Source organism: Sorex fumeus, unplaced genomic scaffold, assembly GCF_029834395.1.
Source record: "Sorex fumeus unplaced genomic scaffold, SorFum_2.1 ptg000032l, whole genome shotgun sequence".
NCBI lineage: Eukaryota > Metazoa > Chordata > Mammalia > Eulipotyphla > Soricidae > Sorex > Sorex fumeus.
This window is the reverse complement of record NW_026606089.1, coordinates 11,387,002-11,414,849: the sequence shown is the minus strand read 5'-3', so window position 1 is coordinate 11,414,849 and position 27,848 is coordinate 11,387,002. Positions and strand designations below refer to the sequence as shown.

General features: G+C 37.2%; 1 protein-coding gene and 1 pseudogene across 1 annotated transcript; one reads left to right on the top strand and one right to left on the bottom strand.

The window, feature by feature from the left end:
* Window positions 1-2,281: 2,281 nt before the first annotated feature.
* LOC130025749 (enhancer of rudimentary homolog) lies at window positions 2,282-2,801 on the bottom strand (annotated as a pseudogene).
* Window positions 2,802-7,643: 4,842 nt separating this feature from the next.
* HORMAD2 (HORMA domain containing 2) lies at window positions 7,644-26,972 on the top strand. The gene is made up of 9 exons (XM_056116566.1): window positions 7,644-7,694; window positions 13,269-13,410; window positions 16,244-16,307; window positions 17,166-17,202; window positions 21,269-21,289; window positions 24,282-24,308; window positions 25,714-25,784; window positions 26,377-26,528; window positions 26,689-26,972. Exons 1-9 carry the CDS (start codon window positions 7,644-7,646, stop codon window positions 26,970-26,972), a joined length of 849 nt encoding a protein of 282 aa, XP_055972541.1.
* The last annotated feature ends 876 nt before the right edge of the window (window positions 26,973-27,848 follow it).

Sequence of the window (27,848 nt, the reverse complement as noted above, 5' to 3'; positions counted from 1 at the left end):
CAGTGATCCAGTGAGCACTGAGCAGGCAGTAACCCTAAACCAAAAACAAGTTACAGTACAAAAAGGTATATTCTTTTTTTTTTAACTCAACTTTGTATTTATTTATTTATTTTACATTTTTATTAGTGAAACACCATGAGGTACAGTTGTAGACTTACAAATTTTTGTGCTTGGGTTTCAGTTATACAATGATCAAGTACCCATCCCTCCACCAGTGCCCATTCTCCACCACCACTGATCCCAGTATCCATCCCACCCTCCATCCTCCCATCCCACACTACCTCTGTGGCAGTGCATTCCCTTTTGTTATCTCTCTCCTTTTGAGTGCTGTGGTTTGCAATAGAGACATTGAATGGTAATCATGCTTGGTCTATAGTCTACTCTCATCACACATCTCCCATCCTGGGAGGAACCTCCCAACACCCTTTATTTGGTGCTCCCTTCTCTTTCTGAGCTGCCTTTTCCCTTAGCATGTGGGCCTGGCCTCCAAACCATGGAGTAAACCTCTCAGCTATTCTTGAGTGTTAGTCTCCTATTTTGTTACTTTATGTTCCCCAGATGAATGCAATCTTTCTATGTCTGTCACTCTCTTTCTGACTCATTTAGCTTAGCATGATACTTTCCATGTAGTACTACTTGTATATAAATTTCATGACTTCATCTTTTCTAACAGCTGCATAGTACTCCATTGTGTAGATGTACCAAAGTTTCTTTAACCAGTCATCTGTTCTCGGGCACTCCAAGATTCTAGCTATTGTAAACAATTTCAGATTCTAGCTATTGTAAACAGTGCTGCAATGAACAAGTGCAAATGTCACTTCAACTACTTTTTTTGCCTCTCTGGGATATATTCCCAGGAGTGGTATTGCTGAGTCAAATGGGAGCTCAATTTCTAATTTTTTGAGAATCGTCCATACTGTTTTCCAAAAGGGCTGAACCAGTCGGCATTCCCACCAGCAGTGAAGGAGAGTCCCTTTCTCGCCACATCTGCACCAACACCGGTTGCTTTTGTTCTTTTGGATGTGGGCCAGTCTCTGTGGTGTGAAATGATATCTCATTATTGTTTTGATCTGCATCTCCCTGATGATTAATGATGTAGAGCATTTTCTCATGTGCCTTTTTGCCATTCGGATTTCTTCTTTGGGAAATTTTCTGTTCATTTCGTCGCCCCATTTTTTGATGGGGTTGGATATTTTCTTCTTTTGGAGTTCAACCAGTAATTTGTATATCCTTGATATCAACCCCTTGTCAGATGTGTATTCGGCGGATATCCTCAAAAAGGTATATTCTTAAGTAAAATATATATACCTTGGGATATTTAAGGACCAAAGAACTGTTAGGTGGTTTTCAGTCTTGTATAAGATATTGTAAAAGAGTGTCCCCTAGTGCTACTCTGAAGAGTTGAATGAAATTAAATATTACCTGTTTATAATCTCTATCTCCACCTTGTGGCAGTGTCTTCAAATAATTCTGCTGTCATATTTGCAAAAATTTCCAGAATCTTGTATTCATTTATGTACAAAAATAGGTCATAGCTTATTCTGGGTAATTCAGAATATCATTTCTCTAAATGAAGTATTTTACAACTATATTTTTTCAGAACCCCATAAAACCTAGAAAAGAGGCCCCAGGTGAAAGGGAAATTAGGGAAGGGAAATTTACTTTCTTTTTAAATGTTAGTGAAACAAAAGAAGTGGAAACTATATTTGTTTAATTAGCTTTTATGTTCTAGTATAATATACAAAACAGAATTACTGCTTCTAACATTCTCGTGGGTAGAACTCAGTGACTCTAAGTGCATTTAGTGTTGTGCAGTCATTACCATTATCTTTTTCTAGGAAATTTCATCATTTGAACAGAAATTCTACCCAATTACCTCAACCTCTTGTCCCTGAAAACTTTAATTCTACTTTCTGTATGAATTTCACTACTTTAGGTATAACTGCCTCATAGAAATTTAAGTATAATGTTTTCAAGATTCATCCATGTTATTGCATGTATCATCCTTTTCTTTGGTTGAGATTGAGATTCCATTGTATATAACACTTAAATCCTTTTTATTTTTTTTAATAACTAAAGAACATTTATTTGTCTTTCACTAAGATTTTATCTTGAGGACATAACTGTGTCATCATCACCCCCCCCCCCCCAATCCTGAAGAATGGTTAGTAGAGTGAGTACTATTAAAGTGGAAACAAATAGTTGGAAGGACTGAAACCAACAATAACTGACAAAGAAAAACCTCCGTGTAAAACATCATAAAAATATTTTAAGTAAAAAAAGGTGGGGAGGGGGTAGGAAGAGGGAAGGAAGCATTGGGGGTTTTCAGATTGAACAAGATCGCCGTATTTCATTCAGTACATTCAACCCTGGCTAGATTGTACCAAATGGAAACAGGATTGTTAGAATACAAAACATCCACTAGAGTTTGCTGTACACACCTGTATTCCAAGCCTACCCATACCCCCTAATGCTTCCAGCTCAATTATTTCCCGGCCTGCTGGGCCTGCCAACGAAGAAGCATGTAGATCATCTCTTTAATCCAGTCTTTGTTATAAGGTTGGTATGTCTGGGTCTCAGCTCGGGTAAACGAGGCAGTTGAGGTCTGCCAGATCATCAATAAAATCAAACAATTTACTGATATTACATATGACAGAGGGGCTGAGGGGTTCATTCTCTGCAGATGTTCTTCGTACATTTTACAAACACCTTCCAAGCATTCATTCACAGATTCATAGTCAGCATAAGTTCTGCCTTCTGGCCTCTTGGTGGGCTGGACTAGTAAAATGGTGTGAGACATGGAGCCACTTTCAATGCAGCCCCTGGCTGACACCTCCGCTGCACATGAGCTGAGAAGCAATGCCTTAAATCCTTTTTAATCTTTTAAAAATAAAAGGTAGGCTGGAAAGATAGTACAGCACGTAGGACACTTACCTTTCACACGGCTGACCTGGGGTTTGATCCTCAGCAACCCATATGGTCCCCTGATGACTGCCAGGAATAATTCCTGAGTGCAGAGCCAAGAGTAATCCCTGAGCATCACCAGATATGGCCTCGAAACCAAAATGAATGAAATAAATGGTATATACAGTGTTGATGCTCAGGGGCTTAGGAACCACTTAGTAATATAGGCCTGAGGAATTGGTGTGTGGCATAGCTATGCAGTATGAATTTGGGTGTTAAGGGGTTATAGGGCTACCCTGGCAGTGATTTGGAGCCACCAGAGCTATACCTATTGGTGCTTGAGGGGCCATGCCAAGAATTTAATAAGTACCCTCACCTTTGTTTTGGGGTAGATTTTTAAATTACTATTTTGATTTTCTTACTGGATATTGGTCTATTCATTGAGATTTTCTACATTTCGCTGCAAAGAGGATTCTCAGTTGGAGATTCTTTTTATTCAGTACTTTGAATAAACCATTCCATTTCCTCCTTAATTGTAGTTTCATTTAAGAAATCTAATGTAAGTTTTAAGCTGTTTTCCTTATATTTGAGGCTTTGGTTCTGTCTTGTCACTTCAGGTACTTCATCTCTCTTTAGTTCTTGCCATTTTGAATACAATATGCCTTGGTAGTGTAGTGTTTTGTTTGGATTAACTTTGTTTGGTATTCTTGGGTCTCCAGGATCTGTGCACATATTTACCTTCCCACAGTGGGATATTTATCTTAACTTTCCTTCATTTTGAGGGCAGGGAGGGCTGGGGAGGAGGTATATGACTCTGCTTAAGTTGTGCTCCTGGCTCTACCCGCAGGAACCCTCCTCATGTGGTTAGGAATGCCAGGGAACAAACCCAGGTCCGTTACATGCTAGGCAAGTGCCTTAACATCAATTCCCCCCCCCCCAGTTTAATGAGTCTCTCTTCAAATCATTTCTTTAGCTCAGTGAATATCAAGAGGATTGCTGGTGTGAAGTCATCCGTGGATAACGTGAAAATTTCTGCTATACTTGAGGGCTTCTGTCCCCATCCATTGATGTGGAAGAAGAATTTCTTCATTTTTTCATTATATCTGCTGTTTTGTAGTAACTAAGGGTTGAACTTCAAGTGCCAGATGGTCTGAGCAGCTAACCACTGCTCCGATTCACAGTACCAGGCTCATGTCTATGAGTCTACTGATTTCTGGCAGCCATGGATGCCTAGGGAGAATTATTTTTGGGGCTGCAGAGTTTGGGTCATACCCAGTTGTGCTCATGGGCCATTCCTTGTTCTGTGTTCAGGAGTGAACCCTGGAGATACTTGGGGTACCATATGCAGTTATTGAACATGGGTTGGCAACTTGTGAGGAGCCCTTTGCGCGCGCGCGCGCGTGTGTGTGTGTGTGTGTGTGTGTGTGTGTGTGTGTGGTGTGGTGCCTGGAATCACATACAGCAGTGAGGAGTTCTTAAAGGCTCACAGGATCAAACTGGTGCCTGTTCTGATTTGTGTGCATTTGGATGACAACAGGGGATTGGTGGAACCAGTGCCTTACAGCACCAAGATCTAGCTGGCATGGGCGCTATCTCTAGTTTGCCGTGACTGATGTCTGGAAGTTGTAGCATCACAGTCCACCTGACTTGGGAAGCGATAGGAGTTTGTGACCATGTATACCCAGTAATCGTTGTTCAGTAAGCTGATCCGTGTTGCTCTGGTGGATTTTTGCACTGACTAATAGCATTTGGGGGATGGCTGCTCCAAATCATGAACTAATGGAAAGTGGGGGCAGCTTACCCTGGAGTGTCTGCTATCAGCTGCTGCTTCTGCAATGGCAGCTCCTAGTTTCTCTTGGAAAGGTTTGCTTCCAGCTGTGGCCCAGGGGAGAACTACACTCTGTAGGGGCTGGGTACTGCCTGTTTCTAGATTTTTTCTGATATGGTGGGTAGAGGCTTATAAAAAAAAAACCGAACCTTTTTGGATCCTTTTCACTCAGTGTCCTCTGACTTATTTGGAGATTCCATTTTGTAAGCCTACTTTGGAGGAGCTTCCTCTGGTTCTGAGCTTATTGAAGCTATAATGCCTGTCAGATTGTATTTTGTTCTGGGGCCATAGCTGAGACCTCTGCTCAACAGAACCAAAACTGATCCTGCTGGGTGGGTTCACCTCAGTAATGGCTGCTCCTAGTCCCAGTTAGGTGCAATCGTATCATCAGTTAGGTTTAACAAGTCCCAAGACTGTGACTCCTGAGTTCCAGCGCAAAACTGAATTCTGTGAGAAGCCTAAATACTCAGCTCCTTGGCACAAGCATGTCAGGTTAGGTGGGGCCAATTCAGGTAGTGAACTGTCTGCACAGTCTATCAGTGCAGAGGTGAGACAGCAGCCCTATCAGTCGGTCATGGTTCATCTTTCTAATGGCTGCTTTCTGCTCATCCCAGGAGCAGCAGGCCACTGTGGTGGACTAAACCAGCCCCAAATATGTTTACTAACTTAGTTAATGTTGGTGTAAAACTGATGTTCTGTAAGTTCTTTATGTTCAGCACCCTCTTGCCCCAGTGTTTTTGGCCCAGTGTCTGTTTGTCAGACTTGTGGTCCCTTCTATCTTTCATCTTCTTCTCCTCCCACAACCCAGTGGAAACACACTTCAGCTCTGATCTTATCTGCAGTTCTTCATCCTGTAGTTTAGTCTTTCCAGGAGGTTATAGCTACTTTTTCCAGATAATTTTCTCCTTGAGACTCTTTCCAGGGGCCTGTGTTCCATTCAATTTTTGCGGGATTTTTTTGTTGTTGTTGATGCTATAGGAACACTCACAGAACATTTCCTTTTTGATCACTTTGGCCCTGCCCCCTCCCCATTTCATTTTTTAAGAAGCTGCCATATTGTTTTTCATAAAAGCTACCATTTTACATTCCCACTAACAGAGCACAAAGGTTCCACTTTCTCCACATTTTCATGAACTTTTGTTTTTTGTCCTGGGTGCTCGTAGTTCTGCCTGTCCCTCATACACTACAAGGCACATGTTCCAGGACTACGCTATACACTTGTTCCATGTTTTTTCTTTTCTTTTTTAAATCGTCATCCTAATGGGTATGAAGTGTATACATTAACTTTTTATTTTTTGCTTTTTGGGTCACACCCAGCAATGCACAGGGGTAACTCCTGGTTCTGTGCTCAGGAATCACCCCTGGCGGTGCTCAGGGGACTATATGGGATGCTGGGAATCGAACCCAGGTTGGCCACGTGCAAGGCAAACGCCCTACTTGCTGTGCTATTGCTCCAGCCCCTACATTAACTTTTGAGCTGAATTTGAGAATAAGTTACACATGAAATAATTTAAGAAATGTATATTAGAGTCTGGAAAGATAGTACAGTAGGTAGGGTACTTGCCTTGCATGCAGCCAACCCAGATTCAATCCCTGGCACCATATATTGTCCCCTGAGTTCTACCAGGAGTGATCTCTGAGCACAGAGCCCGGAGTAAAACCTGTGCACTGCTGTATGTAATCTCCCCAAAAAGAAAAATAAATGTTTCTGAATCCCTACTATATCCAGAGCAATATTAACACTTGAAAGAAATAACAAAGACGAGTAAAACATATTCTTGACTTTTTGGGTAGTTAAATTTACGTTTTATCTCTAAATGTATTTGGGAACAAGTAACTCAAATTTTATTTATCTCCCCCCTTGCCATCATTGTTGTTTGTTGTGATAACCAGGGATCACACACTTGGTCACATAGCTCACTGGAAGTAAATACTTGTTTACGGTACTCACACATTTTTGTTACAGCTCTAGGGTGGTACATTTTAGTTGTGTTGCTTGTATAAACACTATTTCTGTGCATCTGTGATTACAGTTTGTTTTGTTTTTCTTTTGTGGTACCATGGTTTGAACCAAGAGCCTCACATATGCAAAGAGGTTGCATACTTTGCTTCTATATTGGAGATTTCAAACACCAGTACTGCTGTAATCTTCCTCTGAGTGTGGAGCCATTCTCGGGCAGGGGACAAGGGAAGTTAAACTCGCAACCTTACTTTGCCACTGAGCCATTTCTGTGATCCTTAACTTAATTTTTCACTGGGTTGTTAGAAAAATTAATCCAAAGATCCTAAGTCAAATTTACAGATTGGTAAAATCAGTAGTGGGGATAAAGTTGTTTATTGAATGAATTTTTCAAAGAATGCAAATAACATTAATTATATAGTTTTTTGAAAATTTCCCAGTAAGGATTCTTCCAATCAAGTTAATTTTATAGTTTATATAGGGTCTGGTAGATGTATATTAATATTCATTTTTCTTTGCTTATTTAAAATTGAACTTGGTTAATTCTCTCCAAACAGAGCAATCTGGAAAACAGCCTATATTTAACTGACTTAATTTTTGTTTAGATTTTTGGGATTTTTTGGGCGGGGGCTTGGGGTGGGGGAGTGGGTGGTGGTGGTTGAAACATACCTGGCAGCAGTTGAAACACTCCTGACATGCTCAAGAGTGATCACTGGCAGTGCTTGGGGACCTTATGTGGCACCAGAGTCAGCTGCTTGCAAGACAAGTTTCCTTGCTTCTTGTGCTCTTTCTGGTCCTAACTTTTAATTTTTTATTTGTTTTTAGAATTTTATAATGCAATATTTGGACATAATAAGAAAGGAAAATTTAAAGTGCTAAAGATAAGCATATTTCTAATTCACTTCTTTTTGCAGGTTAAATTTATTAGAAGAATCCTGATATAGTCCTATAATGGCCACTGCTCAGCTCTCTCACTCCATCCGAATTCACAAAGCAGCTGAGGTATTTACCAAGTGTTAAAAGAAAATCAATTACTATTTAGTGAGCTAATTCAGATGACTTTAATCTTTCTTTAAGAAAAAAAACATTTTATCAGTTAATTGGCACATAACAGTCTGGCAGAGTATGTCAACACTTTTACCACCTAATGGACTGAGAATGTAAAGGAAATTAAAGGCAGATTTCTACAAAGAAATTTACTTTGAGACATGTTTATTTTATGCTTTTTATATTTGTACTTTCTGGAATAAAAGAAATCAGAAGGAAAAAAAAAGAGAAAAAGGTGTTTAAAGTGAATGTTAGAAATCCACTTCCTGGGCCAGGTAGGGCACTTGCCTTGCATGCAGTTGACCTCAATTTGATCCGTGGCATCCCATATGGTCCCCTGAACACCGCCAGGAGTAATTCCTGAAAGTAGAGCCATGAGTAACCCCTGAGCATTGCTAGGTGTGGCCCTAAACCAAAAAACAGAAAAATAAGAAAGAAAGAAATTGACTGCTATAAGCAATTAGATAACTTCTGATGCATAAAATGATGTAATTATCAGAATTAAAGAAGAAAGCTAAGAGAGAAAAATGGATGCTGGAACCCTTGGAGGACATACTGGGACCACCGAACCTTTTTTTGAATTCACCTGTACAAATTTATCTTAGTCCACGATGTTTTTAAATAAATTACTGGTTTAGTCATTGATATTAATTGTATATAATTAATAACTAATTATATATAAAATACAATTATATAATATATATTTAAAGGAATATTCATCTTTAAGGAGAAGTTATTAAGGTAAATAAGTTAGTTTGGTAAATAAAATTTATGATAGTTGTCATATATAAAGCAGTATTTACATTGCATGTATGTGGCAAAAGTTAGATGATACAAATGATAAGAATTTAGAGATTTTGTGTAATAGAGTAGTTTGTTTATTCCTTGTGAAGGAGATGAGATTCAGTGTGAAAAATTACCAATGAAAAGTGCTTGATTAGAGGAGAGAGAATTCAATGAGTAAAACCTAGCATAATGCCATGGCATGGTATAAGAAATGAACATGATGACATGTTTCAGGGAATAATTAAGAACCTATTTTTATGGAGAGTTTCACAGTATAGAAAATAAAATTAAACAAGAACTTTAGAAGTAAATTTATATGGATCTTAAAAACCAGGCTAAGGAATTTATGCTTTATTCTGCAATCAATAGAAAGTGGATTTGATCAGGATAGTAAGTAAAATAATTGTTTTAGGAATATTAAACTGTAGCTGGAACAGGAAAGATTAAAGTTGAAGGAGAAATATTAGGGCAGAGAGAAAGCAGTCATCTTTCTGGCTTGAATCACATATATTCACCAAGGAGATTCCTGATCGTCTTTGGTTTCCTAAGTGCTTGCTTTCTGCGATGAGGAGTGGGGAGAAGAAAGTGCTGAGCTGGGTATATGAACTGCCACCAACTTGGTGGTTCTTTTTCTCTCTATAATTTAACAAATTGACCTTTCAATATCAACAAATCTTTGTAGGTGAACTACATGAGCTATTTCTCCTAACAAATTTTAAGTGACCATATGATTTTTTTCTATTTAATACTTTAAAAGACAAAGATAATAACAGTAGAAGCTGAGTAAGCAAACTTACTATGTCCTTGGCACTGTACCAAGGGCTTTATGTTATTATTTCAATTGTATTTTGCAATAAGGAATAAATTGAAGCACAGAAGTAATTTGCCTATGATCATATGACTTGACAGCAAAGCTGTCAAATATCTTTTGTCATTAGCACCCTGTCTTATTAAAATAATTTACAATGGTATTTCTATTAACACGTCATGGTATTTTCATGAATTGAACATTTATAAAAAAAAAAGGGTAACTCAAAGAATTAGACTAGCTGAAATGAAAAAGAGAAATAACTGAGTATAGAGAAGCAACAAAATTCTAGAAACATTATTTTTCTTTTTAAAATATCTGTCTTGTATACCAGGGATTTTAAACAGCAGAGTATTTGCTAGTGCAAATAGCACCAAGATTTGAAATCAGAGTCTTTTTTTTTGCTTTTATTATTGTTTTTTGTTACAATCATATGCACCTGACTATGCTCAGTGATTATCCCTGGCTCTGCACTCATGAATTACTCCTGGTCATGCTCAGAGGACCGGAGACCATATGGGATGCTGGGGATCAAACCCAGGTTGACCCAGTGCAAGGCAAATGCCCTACCCATTGTACTATTGCTCTGATCCCATGAACTCAGTCTTGAAATTATTAGGCAAGCATTTTAAGGACCCTGTAATCTGAATCTTCTTCTGTGTCCCTATAGTTTAATTTTTAAAAAATTTTTTATTAGTGAAACACCATGAGGTACAGTTATAGACTTATAAATTTTTGTGCTTGGGTTTTAGTTATACAATGATCAAGTACCCATCCCTCCACCAGTGCCCATCCTCCACCACCACAGTTCCCAGCATCAGTATCATGTTAAGCGAAATGAGTCGGAGAGAGCGGGATAGACACAGAAAGATTGCATTCATCTGGGGAACATAAAGCAACAAAATGGGAGACTAACACCTATAGTTTAATTTTTATTAATTTATCTTTATACCAGGCTGGGCTGGAGCTATAGCATAGCAGGTAGGGCGTTTGCCTTGCACAGAGCTGACCCAGTTTTGATTCTCCTCTCAGAGAGCCTGGCAAGCTACCAAGAGTATCTCACCCGTACAGCAAAGCCTGGCAAACTACCCATGATGTATTCGATATGCCAAAGACAGTAACAACAAGTCTCACAATGGAGATGTTACTGGTGCCAGCTCTTGCAAATCGATGAACAATGGGAGGACAGTGCTACAGTGCTACCAGGCTATGCTTGGGTGCCATTTCCAGCTTGGTGCTCAGGGATAACTCAGGTGCCAGTTAAACCTTCTGTATTAATGTTTTTGGTAGTTGAGATGAACTACCAATAACTACCAACTACTATGTTACATTCCAATCCAACCTGATGTGCTCAGTACTTCTGGTATGTTAGTGTGGTAGAGTTGGAGATGTTGCACAGTCATGAATATGGCAACACGCTCCAGAAATATCTAGAATATTTAACTGGGCAGTCTGGCTGGTGGCATGACAGCAGCTTTTGGGGCTTTGGTAGGACAGGAACTTGGCCCAACCCTGTCCCGAGATCACATTGGAGGTCTTAGCCAGAACTGGGTAACTGAAAATTTTTTGCAGCTTGCAATTCTCTCTTGAGATTTATTTTTGAGCCTCTTGAACAGGACTGGTAGATGAGCTTACGTGGTGGTGGTGGTGGGACATCTCAGTTGCTTATTTTTTACTCAGTGAATTTTAGGGGTTCATTATACATTCTTGATGAGTCCTTTGTTAAGCATGTATTGCAACTGCCTTCCATGCTTGAATTTTCTTATTGCTCTGAAGAGTATATTAATGAACAGTAGCTCATAAGTTTAAAAGTTTCACCAATATTTGGAAAATACTTTAAGATTTTAATGTATCTGGACCAAAGAGATAGAACAGGGATTATCATGAGAGCAGCCCTAATTTAATCCCTGGTACTATATGGTCCCCTGAGCACCACTATATGGTCCCCTGAGCACCACTTGTATAGCTCTGGAGTCCTCCAATCACTTGCCACAGTGGCCTGTGTGATCCCTGGCACTACAGGGCCCAAGCAGCACTGTAACCTCGGTCAAAGCATTGAACCACTTTGGCCAAGAATTGTGTGAAGTGTTCCCAGGCCTCTAACTCTTGGGAGACCCCAAAATAAGTAAAAATAAAAATATAATGTATCAACATTATACACCATCTAGAGTTTATGAGACATTTTGTGCTAGGATTATAAAAAAAAGTAATCTTATAGATTAGTTAATTCTGGAACCATGATAACATTTTTATTTTTGTGTTTACGATATATATAATAAACATGGACTGCTATGACAAACACGTTGAAATTATAACTCATGATCCCCAATATAAACTATCCATGTGCAAATAATACGGTTTTTGTTTTTGATCCACACCCAGGGGTACTCAAATCTGGGATTTCAGTGACAGAGCAATAGTACAGCGTGTAGGGTGTTTGTCTTGCACATGGCTGACCCAGGTTTGATCCCCAGCATCCCACATTGTTCCTAAGCACCACCAGTAGTATTTCCTGAATATTTCCTGAGTGCAGAGCCAGGAATAACCCCTGAGCATTGCTGGGTGTGACCCCAACAAAGGAAGAAAAAACTTTGAATAAATAGCAGTACTCCTACATGCAAAAAAAATCTGGGACTTCAGAAGGAAACCATGCATTTCAGCCCTTTAAACAATCTCCCATGCTAGCAAATATTCTGTATGCAAGATGACTGTTAGTAGACCCTTCTTTTTGCTTGTGTGTTTTGTTTTAGTTTTGGGGCCACACCCAGAAGTGCACAGGGCTTACTCCTGGCTTTGCACTCAGGGATCACTTCTGGTGGGCCCAGGGGACCATATGAGGTGCCAGGGATTGGACCCAGGTCAGTCATGGGCAAGGTAAGAACCCTGCCTGTTGTACTATCTCTCAGGCCCCAATAAACACTTCTTATGTAATGAATTAAAATTAATGCATCTGTCATTCTCATATGCCACACTATTCAAGGCAGATTATGCAATTGTTTAAGAATATACATACATGTACATACATCTAAGCTTCAGAAGGAAATCACTATTCATATTTATAAAATTATAAAAATATTGATAAAATAATCTTATAAAACCTTACTATTTGTCAAAATTTTAGCTCAATTTTTGGGGGAAGGTGCAGTGTGCGGCACATTCAGTAGTGCTCAGGACTTACGCCTTGTTCTGTGCTCAGGGATCACACCTGGCAGTGCTCAGAAGTGCAAATGCGGTGATGAGGTCAGCTATATGCCATGTAAGTGCCTTAACTGCTGTACTACTTCTTTGGCCCCCACAATTCTAGCTTAACTAAAACACAGAGTTGTGGAAATGCATGGTAATAAAATAACAGATGAACAGTGGTTTCACATGGGTAGAGAGCAGGGTGTGTAGGAGGATTTGGAACTAATGGCAGAGAGGAAAGGGTCGGAGGTGAGGTAGGTGAGCGAAGCAAAGAAAAGACAGTCCTTAAATTTTACACAAAATTATTTTAGCTATTTTGTATGAACACAAAGAATCTTTTGATAAAATTTATCTTCTTTAAAGTGAACTATGATTATAAAGAATAGATTGAATGAGAGGAGCTTTCAGTAATGAAGTCAGGGGCTACAAGGGAGAAATGAGTTTTCTTGAATTAGGTCTGTCCGACTCAGAAGGGAAATGAGAAAACATATTTAAGAATGCTTTTAGAATTAGTAGGATTTAGTGATTGCATATGGGCTACTAATGAGGGAGAGAAGTCAAAGATGATTCAACTCTAGACTGGATGATCAGAATAGATATTGGTTCATTTGTCTAACCCTTTTAATTACCTGTCAAGGTTTTAGATTTTAGGTCTTCAATAAGGTATTTCCATTATGTCTGTGGAATTAGGCTGAATGTATCAAGGACTGAATACATTAAATAATTCTAACTTTATTCATTTACCCCCCTAGGACACTGTTTTTCCATCTCAAGTCAGTAATGAGCATGAATCATTGATTATGGTGAAGAAACTTTTTGCTACTTCTATCTCATGTATAACATATCTAAGGGGCTTGTTTCCAGAGAGCTCTTATGGAGAACGCCATTTGGATGGTAAAATTTAACTGAATGGTTGCTTTAACTGTTGTAGTACTTTTCTATATTTGGTAGAAATAAACCTTTTATATCTCACAAGATGTGATAATTATGTTATGAAACTTGCTCATCTAGGTCCATTTGTTAATTCCTTTCTCATTTTAATTTCACTATGCATAGGTGGTTTTGCCTATGGGAACCAGTAGTTCTTGAATAGATACCAAATGACAGACTAAGGGAAAAAATATGTGTGAACAAACTCAGTAATTCTAAACTATATCTGTAAAAGAAGCAGCCAGGTCAAAATATATCTGGATGTAGATTCTGTATTCAATTGGATTTTGACTTTTTTGAGGTATAATTTAACATTGAGTAAGTTCTATGCAGTCAGGCTAGAAAAAAACATCAACTATTTCGGTTAACACATATACATATTCTATGAAAAGTACTGGAAAAAATGTGCCAAACACATTTGTTGATTAGCCTGGATATCAAACAATTATTATTCTTATCAGCATAGTTCTTTTTTTCAGGTCATGGGTCTTCTTTCCTTTTTTTTGTTTCTAGTGTCTTTAAACTTATGATCTCATTGCCTTATCCTTTCTGGTTCCTTTCCTCCTCTTATATTAGAACTTAGCAATTTTTCAAAAATTTTGTTGATTTGTTAATAAAGTAGGAAGCAGCACTTGTAAATTAAATATGAAGAGCTACAAGCTTCTCTGTAAAATGTTATTTTTCAAAATTGTACCTTATTATAATTTCTCACATCTGCATTTAATGACACATCTTAGTTTTGGTCTCATTTTTTTCTTTTCTTTTCTTTTTTGTTTTTGGGCTATACCTGGTGGTGCTCAGGAGTTACTCCTGGCTCTGCACTCAGGAATTACTCCTGGTGGTGCTCAGGGGACCATATGGGATGCCGGGGATTGAACCTTACTGTGTTGTACAATGCAAACACCCTATCCACTATTCTGTTTTTCTGACTTATAATTTTATTTTCTTAAGCAACAGTAGATTTCTAAAGCATGGTATTTTACAATCTTGACAACATCTTTTGTATTATATCCTTTTTTGATTTATAGTATTAAACCTGCAGTGCTGACTATGTTTATTTGTAGCATATAAGTGCCATTTCTCCTTTTGTTTGGAAGGAACATAGAATTTAAAAAAGACATGCTTTGCTTAGAAAGTTAGGTCACTTGCTTTGCATGTGGCCAACCCTGATTTGATCCCTGTCACCACATATAGTTCCCTGAGCATAGAGCCAGGAGTAAGCCCTGAGCATAGCCAGGTATGCTGCATCACCTCCCCAGCCCCTCTCCCCGCCAAAAAAAGAAAGAATAAAAAAAGAAAAAGAAAAGAAAAAGAGGCGTTAGTAGACTAGAGATAAAATTCAGTGTTAGAGCACTTGCCTTGGATATGTGAAGTCTGGGTTCAATTCCCAGTACCACATAATCCTTTCAAACACCACTGGAGTGACTCCTGGACCCAGAATCAGGAGTAACTCAAGCCCAAGTGTGACCTCCTCACAAAAGAAAACAAACAAAAACATGTTTGAGGTAATTAAGCACTCATTGTGTGCTGTTTATTCCCTTAGCCTCAGGAGAGAGATTCTTTCTAGCTTCATTTTTGGAGACAGTTTTTTTTTAATGGAAGTTTTTGTCTCCCTCTCAGTGTTTTAAAAATTAATTATTTTTAAAAAATTGTTATTTGTGCCACATCCAGCAATTCTCAGTGGTAACTCCTGACTCTGCACTCAGAGACCGTTCCTGGTGGTGCTCAGGGGACAATATGGGAAGGAAGGACTGAACCCACGTCTGCGCGTGCAGGACAAGCACCCTATCCACTGTACTATTTCTCTGGCTTTTCCCTCTCAAAGTTCATATAACTGCAAAGGGCAAGTTCCACTATTACTCCTAAGGGTCAGTCAGTCTAAAAATCAGATGACTGGGCCTAATACAATGCAATGCTGCTTGGGCTCAGAAATGCTAGGGGTCACAAAGACCACCTCTGTGGTACTAGGGGGCTATCAGGACCACATGAAGCAGTACTTGGGAGTTTTCTGGGCTCCTCCAGGCTCTGCCCTGGGGCCAGGTCACTCAACTCCTTTATATTTGGTTTTATTTGTACACAAAATGTTCACATAACTGTGTTACGTGTTTACTATTCTTACTTGCTCAAAAATGCACAAAACTCTTATCTGCTTAACACCCTTTTTGATAGTATTTGAATGTAATAGCAACATAGAAAATAATTTCTATCCTTCTGTAAAGGAGAGGTGAAATTGATTTTAGGATAGGAAGCAATATTGGAAGAATTATGTGACTTAGGCAAAGTCATATATGTATCATTGGTTACTTTTAGATTTATATGAATGAAAAACTCATACTACTCTTTCTTTCTTTCATACTACTCTATCTTTACAGGATACTAAAATTCCAGATGGAAATTAATATTTTCTATAATTTTTAAAAAAGATTTTCATCTCTTTTCATTGAGAGCGAAAGATAACAGAAAAAGAATTTAAGATTAAGGTTTCTGTCTTAAATTTAGAGAGAATGACCTCAGTGATCTTATGATTACAGAGAATTCAATAGAAGCAAATAAATGATATGTATTGATTTTGCAGCAACTCAGTTGTGCCGTAAAGGAAGAAACTATATACTTTAATCAAAATCAGATTGAATCAACCTGTGATTTAGAAGATACTTAGATATTGTAAATTTTTATATTATAAAACTAAATAGGTTTTATAAATAAAAGAGCTAAAGAAATATTCTTAATTAGCATGAGCAATTTTGGGATAGCAGTCATTTAATAAATGAAAATATACTGTCTTTCTGTTTTGTAGGCCTCAATATAAAAATCCTCCAAGATGATAAAAAATGCCCTGGCTCACTGCATATTATCAAATGGTAAGTAACTAAAACTTCACACAAGTTTTACAAGATTGGGCTGGAGAGTACAGTAGGTAAGGTGTTTACTTTGTATGTACCCAATCTGGTTCTATATGCCCTGAGCACTACCAGGAGTGATTCCTGAACACAAAGCCAGGAATAACTCCTGAGCACAGCCAGGTGTGGCCTAAAAAGCAAACAAAAAAAAAGGTGTATAATGTTGTTTTAGCATGATTGAAATTAACCCTAACACTTTAACAAGATTATTTCCTTAAAAGACATTTTTCCCTCCTTCTTTCATCTTAAAAAAATAAAATAAAATAAAGTTCCCTAGAAATTTACAGCAAATATCTTATTTTTTAAAAAAAATATTATTAAGTTTTATGTACTAATTTGTTTGGGGCATACCGTGAAATTCTCAGGAGTTACTTCCAACTCTGTGCCCAGGGTCACTCTTGATGATGCTTGGGTACCATATGTACCCAAAATTGAGCCTGGATCTCCTGTATGCAAAGCATGTGCTCAGTCAACTGAGCTATCTCACTGGGCCTTAGTGGTTTTCTTTTTTTTTTTTTTTTAAATAGACTTGTATAAAGAAACATGTCAATCATTTTGAAAGTTTGATTACTTTTCACAGACATGATAATCTTCTATGTATCAGAGAAGCCAGAAATAAAAATAAGAGTTACTTCTCTATCTCAAAATTGCTATTTTATTACTTTAAAAGTTCTATCAAGAGAATGTTGGGAGTTTAAAAAAAATGAATGGAAAAGGTAAAATATCAATTTTCAAATTAAAAAGAATAAATCAACCTTGTATTTAGAATTTTTTGGCTATGCTTGGTCCAAGATTGACATTACCATTATTTCTTTTCAGGATTAAAGGTTGTTTTGATGCTTTGGAGAAGAATTATGTAAGAATATTATAAAATTTACACTAGGATCTTTTATCCCTTTATAAAAAAATTTTAACTATTTTTGTTGCTATATTTTAAGAGTGTACTAGTGCCTACATTTGTGTCCATGAACTAACTTTACAACTAATATTGTCTTATTGATATCTTACTTACATCAATTATAAATGAAGCCCTCATTTTTCTTTTTCTTACTCATATCTTTCTGACCACAGTATTTCCTCTGAAGTTTCTGGAAGAGATCCACAGGATGTGGGATGGGGAGACAATAATCTAGAACTTAGCATTTTCAACATATTCAATGATAGTGACAATTCAGTTGTAGTTACGAAAGGGAAAAATAGACTTGAGTAATCAGTTTTTATTTATCTGATTTTAAAATTATTTTTAGTATACAACTTGTTTCTTCAATACAGATTGTGTTGTAGTTTGAATTTTTTAAAAAAGACAACTTGGGTTTTAACTTAATCTGATATTTCTTGCAACCCAAGACAGCTATGAAGGGCATATCAATTTTTTTCTCTAGTTCTAATTGAAAAAATAAAGATGTATATAATGAAATTTCTATTACTGCTTCCCCCACTTATCTTGTCTAAGCCTTTTTACTCCTTCCCAATTTTCTATTCCTTTAGAACTCGAGGTGCGTAATCCTCACATTGGATTATTTGGTATATTCATACATTACTTTTCTCATTAAACATTTTTTCCCTTATGACTTATTCAACACTGATATGGGAAACTGAGGGCTATGAAACCAAAATATAAATGGGATGGTATACACAAAGAGTTTATAGGGCATGGAAGAGATTTAATGATATTTATATGGAGAGTTTAAGCGCAGTTACCCACTGGCCCAGCCTTACTTGTCAAAAATTTAAGGGGGCAGAGCAATAATATAGCAGGTAGGGATTTGCTTTGCATGGAGCCAACCCAGTTTTGATCCATAACACTACATATGGTCCCCTGAGCCTCACCAGGAGTGATCCCTGATTGCAGAGCCAGGAGTAAGCGCTTAGCAGCACTGAGCACTGTGAGAGTACTTCTGTGAGACTCCCATTGAGCCCCAAACTTCCGTCTCATGCCACCAGTATGTCTCTTGCAATCTCCTAACATCTCTCTCTAATCTAGCAACTAAAGAGTTAACACATGGTCCAGGGGAGCTTCCATGAACATAGCTTTAGAACTAGCTTGCCATTATTTCACTTAGTATCTGTACTGTATCAGTTTTGTTAGGTGTATATGACAACAGATATTTTGACTATCACTTTCATCCTAAGTATAAGTAAATATCCATTAGAAAGTGTTGTATGTCAAATAGTGGTGCAATGAGAAATGTGGGAAAGGAGAATTATCAGAGAAATGTTTCAGAGAAAGTGACTTTTGAGCTTCGAAGGCCCTTAACATTTAAGATTGGTTAAACGGGGGAGAAGTGTTCTAAACTGATCATACACTAGTTTTCACTCATTCTCCTTAATCCATTTTGTTGTTGTTGTTGTTGTTGGGGGTACTTTTATTTAGGAACCACAACCATCTGTGCTCAGGGCCTACTCTTTAAAGGTGGTACCTACAGGCACCAAGTGGTACGTAGAATTGAATTCAGACCTCTGGCCTGCAAAGTATGTACCTGAACCCACTGAACTATCTCCCTGCCCTCATTCATTTGTTTAGCAACATTTTCTAATAAACTATCTTTAAGGGACACCGTAATACACTGAAGAATAAACTTCTGGAATCAAACTAAAGTAAATCCAACTTCTGCCTTTTTATACCTATATGACCTTTGGAAAAAACAATTTACATCTTAGATTATTTATATGTAAAATAGAAATAATAATAGCAGTAATAATAATGTTTCCTTTTTTGTTTGAGAGTTAAATGAACTAGGCATGTAGAACAGTGATTTTTAACATTAGCTTGTATTAAAATCAACTGGAAGACTTGTTGAAACACACATTGACAGGCTTCATCCCAAAATTTCTTAAGTGAGAATTTACATTTTGGACAAATTCCAGGTGAAAGACTGATGCTCTAAGGACCAAACTTTGAGAATTGTTTGTCTAAAATGTTTATAGCTATTCCTGGCACATAATAAGGAATATATAAGTGTTAATGTTTTGGTCTTTTTTTTCTCATGTCTTCCCTTCTTTTGCTCTCCCTCTTCCTGCTTTCTTTCTTTCATGTTTAATCTTTAACAGAAATAATGCTTAGGTTCTCTATGAGATAAAAATAAGCTAAAGATTCGAAGGTCCCTCAAGAAGGTTACAGTTTAATAGAGTCACTTCTTAAATAAATTGCATTACTACAATAACAGTATAATGTAAAGGGGGTTATTTACCAAGTTTCATGGACTTATGTTACTTAAATGACTACATATATGCTGAATCAATTTACTGTTTTTGAAAGACAATATCTTAAATGACTTAGACCCTAAATAGTATTTAAATTTTCAGTTGTTAACATAACTTTTCTTTTAGGGTGTTCTCATTACTAGTAGGGAATAGCCAATGTTTTTAAAATTGAGGAAAGTCCTTTGAATATCTAGAGATCTTTAATAATATCTTCCATTGAAGATCATGGTTCTATTTCTAGTTGTGAAATTTTGAGTGGTTTTTACACTGTATTTTTAGTATGCTTGAACTCTTTAAGCATTAATATATACTTCTGATAGTCATTGTACAAAAACATTGTAAATAACCTCCTAACTTGTCTCCTGATTCCCATTCCCAATCTATTACAACTCCAACCCATTGTCCACATTGTATTCTTTCAGAGACCTATTTCTCATTTTGCGATTATTTTGCTTAAAAATCTTTTCTGGATTTAAAAAATAAAGTTTAAGTTCTTTATGTGAAAATTCTATATGATTTGATCTAGTCCCCAGATGTATTTATAAGAGATCACTCTCACTATGCCAAGAAACATAAGGATTCAGAATAGTCCAAGTGCCTTTTATCTTTGTATATATTATTTGTTTGCCTGAAAAATTCTTTATCCTGAACTAGCCCTCTTACCTGTCTAACTCCAATTTCAGAACTAAGCTCAAATTATTACTTCCTCAGGAGGGCCTTCCCTGGCATGTTTCCTCCCTCAACCTAGATTATTCTCTGGTGAATGATCACATGCATTCTGTATTATATATTCACAGCAATTAGCAATGTGTTTTTTCTTTAATTTTGTGCTTTCTCCCCTGGTATTCTGTATGTTTCCTGAGATCAAGGAGCCAAAAATTTTGAATGCTGAATGAAGTAATGAGTGTGCAAACAATATAAATTCGAGTTTCACTGTGTACTTAAAATAACTATCTGCAGTAACAAAAATAACCACACAGTGTCACTACTGATTTAGTCCTTTAGTTGAAAAAGGTGACTGATGTGAAATTATGGTTTTGGAAATATCTTATTTGTATTTCTTTCTAAAAATCTATCATAAAAATGCTTAAATATATATAATTAATCTCAATAAAAATAATTTTCTTATAGAAATATGTATATATGGAGCACAAGGTTTAATGATTTCTATCAGATTTCTTTTTTTTCTTTTAATAGATTAGTTTCAAAAGGCAATGTGAAAAGAATATGTAGCATGTTCAATTTTTATTAATAATAATGAATTATTTTGTGTATATTTTGTATTCCAAATGAGAATATGACTTAAAGAGTAAGGATAGTTATCTTCTTTTTTCACATCCTGTATCTCCCTAGGCATGTAATAGGTACTTGAATGAATGAAAATTTTGTTTTGTTTTTTATTTGCTTGTTATTTGGGCTATTCCCAGTAACTCAGGGGGTAACGTTTAGCTTACTGCTCAGGGATTACAGTGTTTGGAGGAATGTGTAATGCTAGGGATTGAACCTGGGTATCCTGCAAAAGCATGTAGTCTAATAACCCTTTGAGTTATCTTACTGATCCAATGAATTAAAAATTTGTACTCCTTTTTCTGTCTATCTGTATAATACTTTTCTACATAAATCTTTGGAAACTGTATAATCATTTTAATTAGACTACACTGAAAATAATTATATTGCTATGGGTATATAATAACAAAAGTTTTTCCTTTCTCTTGAAGCTACACATGGCAGTACTTACAGTAAGTAAACAGTTGATTCCATTTCTGCCCTACGTTTTTTATCTGTAGGCAAGCAAATATTAAATCAGTACTTTCTTGTATCCTCCCTGAATTTATTTGTTCCTTGAATATTTGTGATTAAAGTAATAAAATCTATTTAGGGTTTTAATAAAAGAGCAGAAACTATATATGTCATTGACATACTACAATACAAAGACATATATATATAATAGTATATCTATTACATCAATTAGCTATCAGAACTTCATTTTGGGGAGCAGTCTTCTAAGTAATGCTCAGGTCCCTGGGCACCACGTGGCAATATTGGCCAATTGGGCCTGAAAGTTCATTGCTAGGACCTGGTGATGCGATACTGCTCAGTCTGGAATACTGGGGTGCACCAGGGCAAACCTTTTGTTGTTCTCCAGAGCTGCAACCTGGCAGTATTTGGGGGCCCATCCATTGTGGGGACTGAACTCAGTTCCCTGTTTATGTGAGGCATGCACCCCTGATCACTGAGTTTTCTCCCCAGCCCAAGAATTAACTTGTAACCTTCCTTCCTTCCTTCCTTCCTTCCTTCCTTCCTTCCTTCCTTCCTTCCTTCCTTCCTCTCTCTCTCTCTCTCTCTTTCTTTCTTTCTTTCTTTCTTTCTTTCTTTCTTTCTTTCTTAATTTAACCTGCAAGAATCAACATATTCTTAGCCTGAGATTTTCTTATACATAAATAGAGAATGTCTTTATTTTTATTATTAGTGAAAAACCATGAGGTACAGTTGTAGACTTACGAAATTTTGTGCTTGGGTTTCAGTTATACAATGATCGAGTACCCATCCCTCCACCAGTGCCCATTCTCCACCACCAATGATCCCAGTATCCCTCCCACCCACCCCCTGTCCCACCCCTCCTCTGTGGCAGGGCATTCCCATTTGTTCTCTCTTTCCTTTTGGGTGTTGTAGTTTGCAGTAGAGGTATTGAGTGGCAATCATGTTCGGTCTATAGTCTACTTTCAGCATGCATCTCCCATCCTGGATGGATCCTCCCAACATCCTTTACTTGGTGTTCCCTTCTCTATCTGAGCTGCTTTTCCCCTCAGCATGTACGGCTGGCCTCCAAGCCCTGGAGCGAACCTCCTGGTACTTATCTTAATTATTCTTGGGTGTTAGTCTTGTATTCTGTTACTTTATATTCCACAGATGAATACAATCTTTCTATGTCTGTCACTTTCTTTCTGCCTCATTTCACTTAGCATGATACTTTCCATGTAGAACCACTTGTATGTAAATTTCATGGCTTCATCTTTTCTAACAGCTACATAGTATTCCATTGTGTAGATGTACCAAAGTTTCTTTAACCAGTTATCGGTTCTCCGGCACTAGGGTTTTTTCCAGATTCTGGCTATTGTAAACAGTGCTGCAATGAACAAACAAGTGCAGATATCACTTCGACTATATATATTTTTGCCTCTCTGGAATATATTCCCAGAAGTGGTGTTGCTGGGTCAAATGAGAGCTCAATTCCTAATTTTTTGAGAAGCGTCCATATTGTTTTCCAAAAGGGCTGAACCAATCTGCATTCGCACCAGCAGTGTAGGAGGGTCCCTTTCTCCCCACATCCATACCAATACTGGTTGCTTTTGTGTGTCAGTCTCTGTGGTGTGAAAAAAAATGGGCTTAAACCTCGACCTAACACCATGCACAAAAGTCAGATCAAAATGGATTAAAGATCTCAACATCAGGCCGGAATCCATAAGGTACATTGAAGACAAGGTCGGCAAAACCCTCCACAATATTGAGGCTAGCGGTATCTTCAAAGATGACACTCCACTGACCAACCAAGTGGAAACAGAGATAAACCAATGGGACTATCTTAAATGAAGAAGCTTCTGTACCACAAAAGATACAGTGACCAAAATACAAAGACAAATTACAGAATGGGAAATTATATTCATCCAATACCCATTGGACAAGGGGTTGATATCAAGGATATATAAGCTACTGGTTGAACTCTGCAAGAAGAAAATATCCATCCCCATCAGAAAACGGGGTGATGAAATGAATATAAACTTTCTCAGAAGAAATACGAATGGCTAAAAGGCACATGAAAAAATGCTCTTCATCACTAATCATCAGGAAGATGCAGATCAAAACATCTTTCCTTCCTTCCTTCCTTCCTTCCTTCCTTCCTTCTTTCTTTTTTCTTTTTCTTTCTTCCTTTCTCTCTCTTTCTCCCTCCCTCCCTCCCTCCCTCCCTCCCTCCCTTCCTTCCTTTCTTCTATTCCTTCTTCCTTCCATTTTTCTTTTTTTCTTCCTTTCTTTTTTTGCTTTCTTCCATCATCCCTCCTTTGCTCCTTCCCTCCCTCCCTTTCTCCCTCCCTCCCTCCCTCCCTCCCTCCCTTCCTTCCTTCCTTCCTTTTCTTTCCTTTCCATTCTTTCCTTCCTTCTTTCTCCTGAGTACTCCTGGAAGTTCTTGGGATACCACATTTGGTTTGCCAGGAACCAAACCAGGGCTTCTTCATGCCGAGCACGTGCTCTACTCCATCTCCATCCCCAAACTGCCATTTCTTGAGTTACTTTACAGATTCAAAATTTTTGGTTCTAATGTAGATTTTTTTGTGTGTGTCTTGTTTTCTTTTTTGTTTTTGAACCATATGTGACAATGTTCAGAGGTTGCTCCTGGCTCTGCAGTCAGGAGTCACTCTTAGTGGTTTTAGGGAACCATATGGGATGCTAAGGATAGAGCCCGGGTTGATCCTTTGCAAGGCAAGCTCCTTACCCACTGTACTCAATGGAGTCTTGGATTCTTTTAGTATATGTAGTTAAAGATAGAAAATGAGGGGATGCCATTGGCTTTTAAATACACTGATATATAATATTATTTATTGGTATATTGAAATAGAAGCATGTTAATACTAACATACTACTCAACACAATTCAAACTGACTTCTTCTTATAGAAAATGTATTCTGTGAGGAGTAATGTGTAAGTTTCAAAACTAAATGCTATTTTTTAAAACAGCTTTACACAAATCCCAAGGAACCAGAGGTAAGATAACATAGGTATAGACAGCATAAACATATTATATTTAAGTATATGTATTAAATATATCTGAGTAGAGGTTATTGATTATGTTAATTTGTTAATATTATGTTAAAATAGACAAAACTTATAGTGAGATTTTTCAATGTGTTTTATTATAAACTTCAACCATTCTTAATTTTTAATTGAACAGTCAATTTTTGTTTATTTATTTTGGGTTTGGGGCTACAACTGACAGTGCTCAGGGCTTACTCCTGGCTTTGTGTTCAGTGTTTATACCACAAGATACCATATGTGGTTTCAAGAATAGAACTGGGGTCAGCTGCATGCAAGGCAAAATACTTAACCCATATACTATCTCTCTGGATCTGTATATATATATATATATATATATATATATATATATATATTATCAACTAACTGCACTATTCCTTTCTATACTATATCAGAGCATCTGCTTCATACTGCTCACAACACTTCCTACTACCTTAAGTTCTCTTTTTATTTGTCTGCATATTCATTGATTGTCTTTCCTACCAGCTTGTATATTTTAGGAAAACAGCAACCTTTTCTTTCATTGTCACCACTATGACTCTAGTATCTGGCACAAATTAGATATTTACTATGTTGTAGGGGCTGAAGGGAGTGCAAAGGGCTAGGGTATGTGTTTTGCATATGATAGACCTGGATATGCTTCTGGCACCACTTAGTTCTCTGAGCATGGCCAAGAGTGATCCCTGAACAGTGATCTGGGAGTACCTCCTGAGCACCACAAAAATCTGAAAACAAAAATCAAAACATGTTGATTGATATAATACTGTGAAACAAATAGTTATGTAGGAAGTGTAACAAGTATGCAATGAAAATGTTCCTAAATGAAATAATTTTGAAAGAGTAATAAACTGGGTGATTTCACTCATATGTGAAATAAATAAAACAAATGAACTAGTGAAATAACACCCAAATAACTCAGACTCTGAAAAGAATGGTAGTAATAGAAGGGAAGGGAATATGGAAACAAGGGTAGCACAATTCAGTAGTGGTGAGTGCATAGTATTAGAACTTTGGTAGTGGGTATGTTATAGTACATATGTTCAACGTGTGAAACTGTGCTCCTAAATATTGTATAGTATTGTAAACCAATGATTAAATAAAGAATAAAGTGTTCTTTAATCATTAATTTGATAAGGTGGTGTTTGTGGGATTGTATAGATGAGAATAAAACCTCAGACTCCTGAATTCCTGATACAGAGCTAGGAGTAACCCCCGAGCATCTCCAGGTGTGACCCAAAAAGCAAAAAAAAAAAAAAAAAAGCATGTGCTCCCAGCCCTTTGAGCTTCCAGCCCTCTGGATTTCTTTCTTTCTTTTTTTTTTAAAGCAATTACTTTCTGTTTACTTTGATGCTTCTAGAAAGTGACTGAGATATACCAGTTCAAATTCAGATATGCAAAAGGAGGAGCCACTATGGATTTTGACAGGTAGTGCATGATTGTTTAATGAACATGAAAAATGTGTGGGACTGTGGTGAAAAGCTTTTGGGGGTTATAGATATGTCTTGCCTTTGTAACTTCCCTACCAATCCTACCTCCTCAAGAAAAAAAAAAATTAAAAAACCCTTACCATAATAAAGCAGTGTCAGTGCTACAGTGCTACCATAATAAAAGAGTTTTTGGTTGTTTTTTTTGTTTTGTTTTGTTTTTTGTTTTGTTTTATTTTGTAGTTGGGTTGTGTTTTTTATTTTGTTTTATGTTTGGGGTTTGTCTGAGGGGCACACTTGTGTTTATTTCTTCATAGTGTAGCAGCAGTGCAAATACAAAACAATTATATTGGTACAATTATTAAATAATAGTAAATTTTTGGGCTCCTCCCAGCAGTGCTCAGAGGTTAATCATGACTGTGCTCAGGGGTTGATTCTAGCAGGCTAGGGAAACCATATGGGGTCCTAGGGATTGGACTCAAGTCAGCCATATGCAAGACAAACACCTGACCTGCTGTACTATTACTCTCAGAATAGTTTCTCAACATTACATACAATTGGAAAATAAGCTGTTTTTCTCTATGATATGATTGCAGTAGTGATATAAACTTTGCAAGTGGGACACACAATGAAAATACTAAGAAAGCCGGTATTCTTCTGATCCGTAAATTGTATATGCTGATGCAGAATCTTGGACCCCTTCCTAATGATGTCATACTTACCATGAAACTCCGCTACTATAATGCAGGTAGGTAGAGACCTCTTGTTCAATTACTTTTTTAAGTGTTAAATATTATATGTAAATAGAAGCATTTTAGAGGCACCTGAAAGAGATCCCTTGCTACACATGAAATATTAATTCGACTGGTTCTAAAAACTCATATTTTTTTTTCCTTTTCATTTTGCAGTGACTCCACGTGATTATCAACCCCCTGGTTTTAAAGAAGACCCTAACTCACACTTCCTGCTATTTGAGGGGCAGCCCTTAAATCTGCAAGTAGGACTGGTTTCTACTGGCTTTCATAGCATGAAAGTGAAAGTCACAACTGAGGCCACCAGAATATATGATTTTGGGAGCCAACTCTTCCAGGAGAACAGCACTACAAAGATTGCCCACCAGGGTTTAGACTATGATGAGGAAGAAGAGGAATGCAACAATCACGTAAGGAAAAGCTTTATTAAACCTCCATAGCTTCATCTAAGCACAGCTGACATTTAGTTCCTCTGCTAATCTTGTCATAGTAGCAGAGTTTGGTGGGTATACCAGGTATAATGAATGAAACAAAACTAGCTCCTACCTTAAGGAGTATTTATTCTAAAAAAGTACTAACTTCAAGAAGAAAGTTTACTTTGTTAGAGGAAATGGTACATAAGTAGAAAAAAATCAAGACTTTCCGATATATTTCTTCATACAAGATACCTATGAATTTGGAAATCTTTGAATTTTCTTTCTTTCAAGTGTAAGTAACATTTTTAGTGTTAAAAAATTTTCCAGGAACCAGAGCAATAGTAAAGTGGGTAATATGTTTGCCTTGCACAGGATCAACCTGGGTTTGATCTCCAGCATCCCATATGTTCCTCTCTACCCACCTGTAGTGATCCCTGAGTGCAGAGCCAGGAGTAACCTTGAGCACTGCCGGGTGTGGCACCAAAACAAAAACAAAAACAAATTCTAGGTGTGAAATCATAGAATGTGAACATTTCTTTGGCTCAACTTTACACACACACACACACACACACACACACACACACACACACACACACACACATAATTTTTGTTAGATTGTGTAAACCATTCTCAAAGGTAATACATTCTACTGTTGATGGGCATTTGAGACATTTACTATTTACAAATTATTTTAGTCACTATAATTTACAATAGTGATAATAATAGGATTTCATGAATGAAATTTTCCAACCCCATGCTCTCCACCAGACTGACAGCTTCCCTCCATCAGTGTCTCAGGATCCACCCTACCTCGCCCCTTGAGCCCCCATGCTCCCTGCTGTAGTAAACTCAGTTCTGTAGACCAGTTCTCCAGGTTCTGTTGCCTTTGGCCATTTGTTG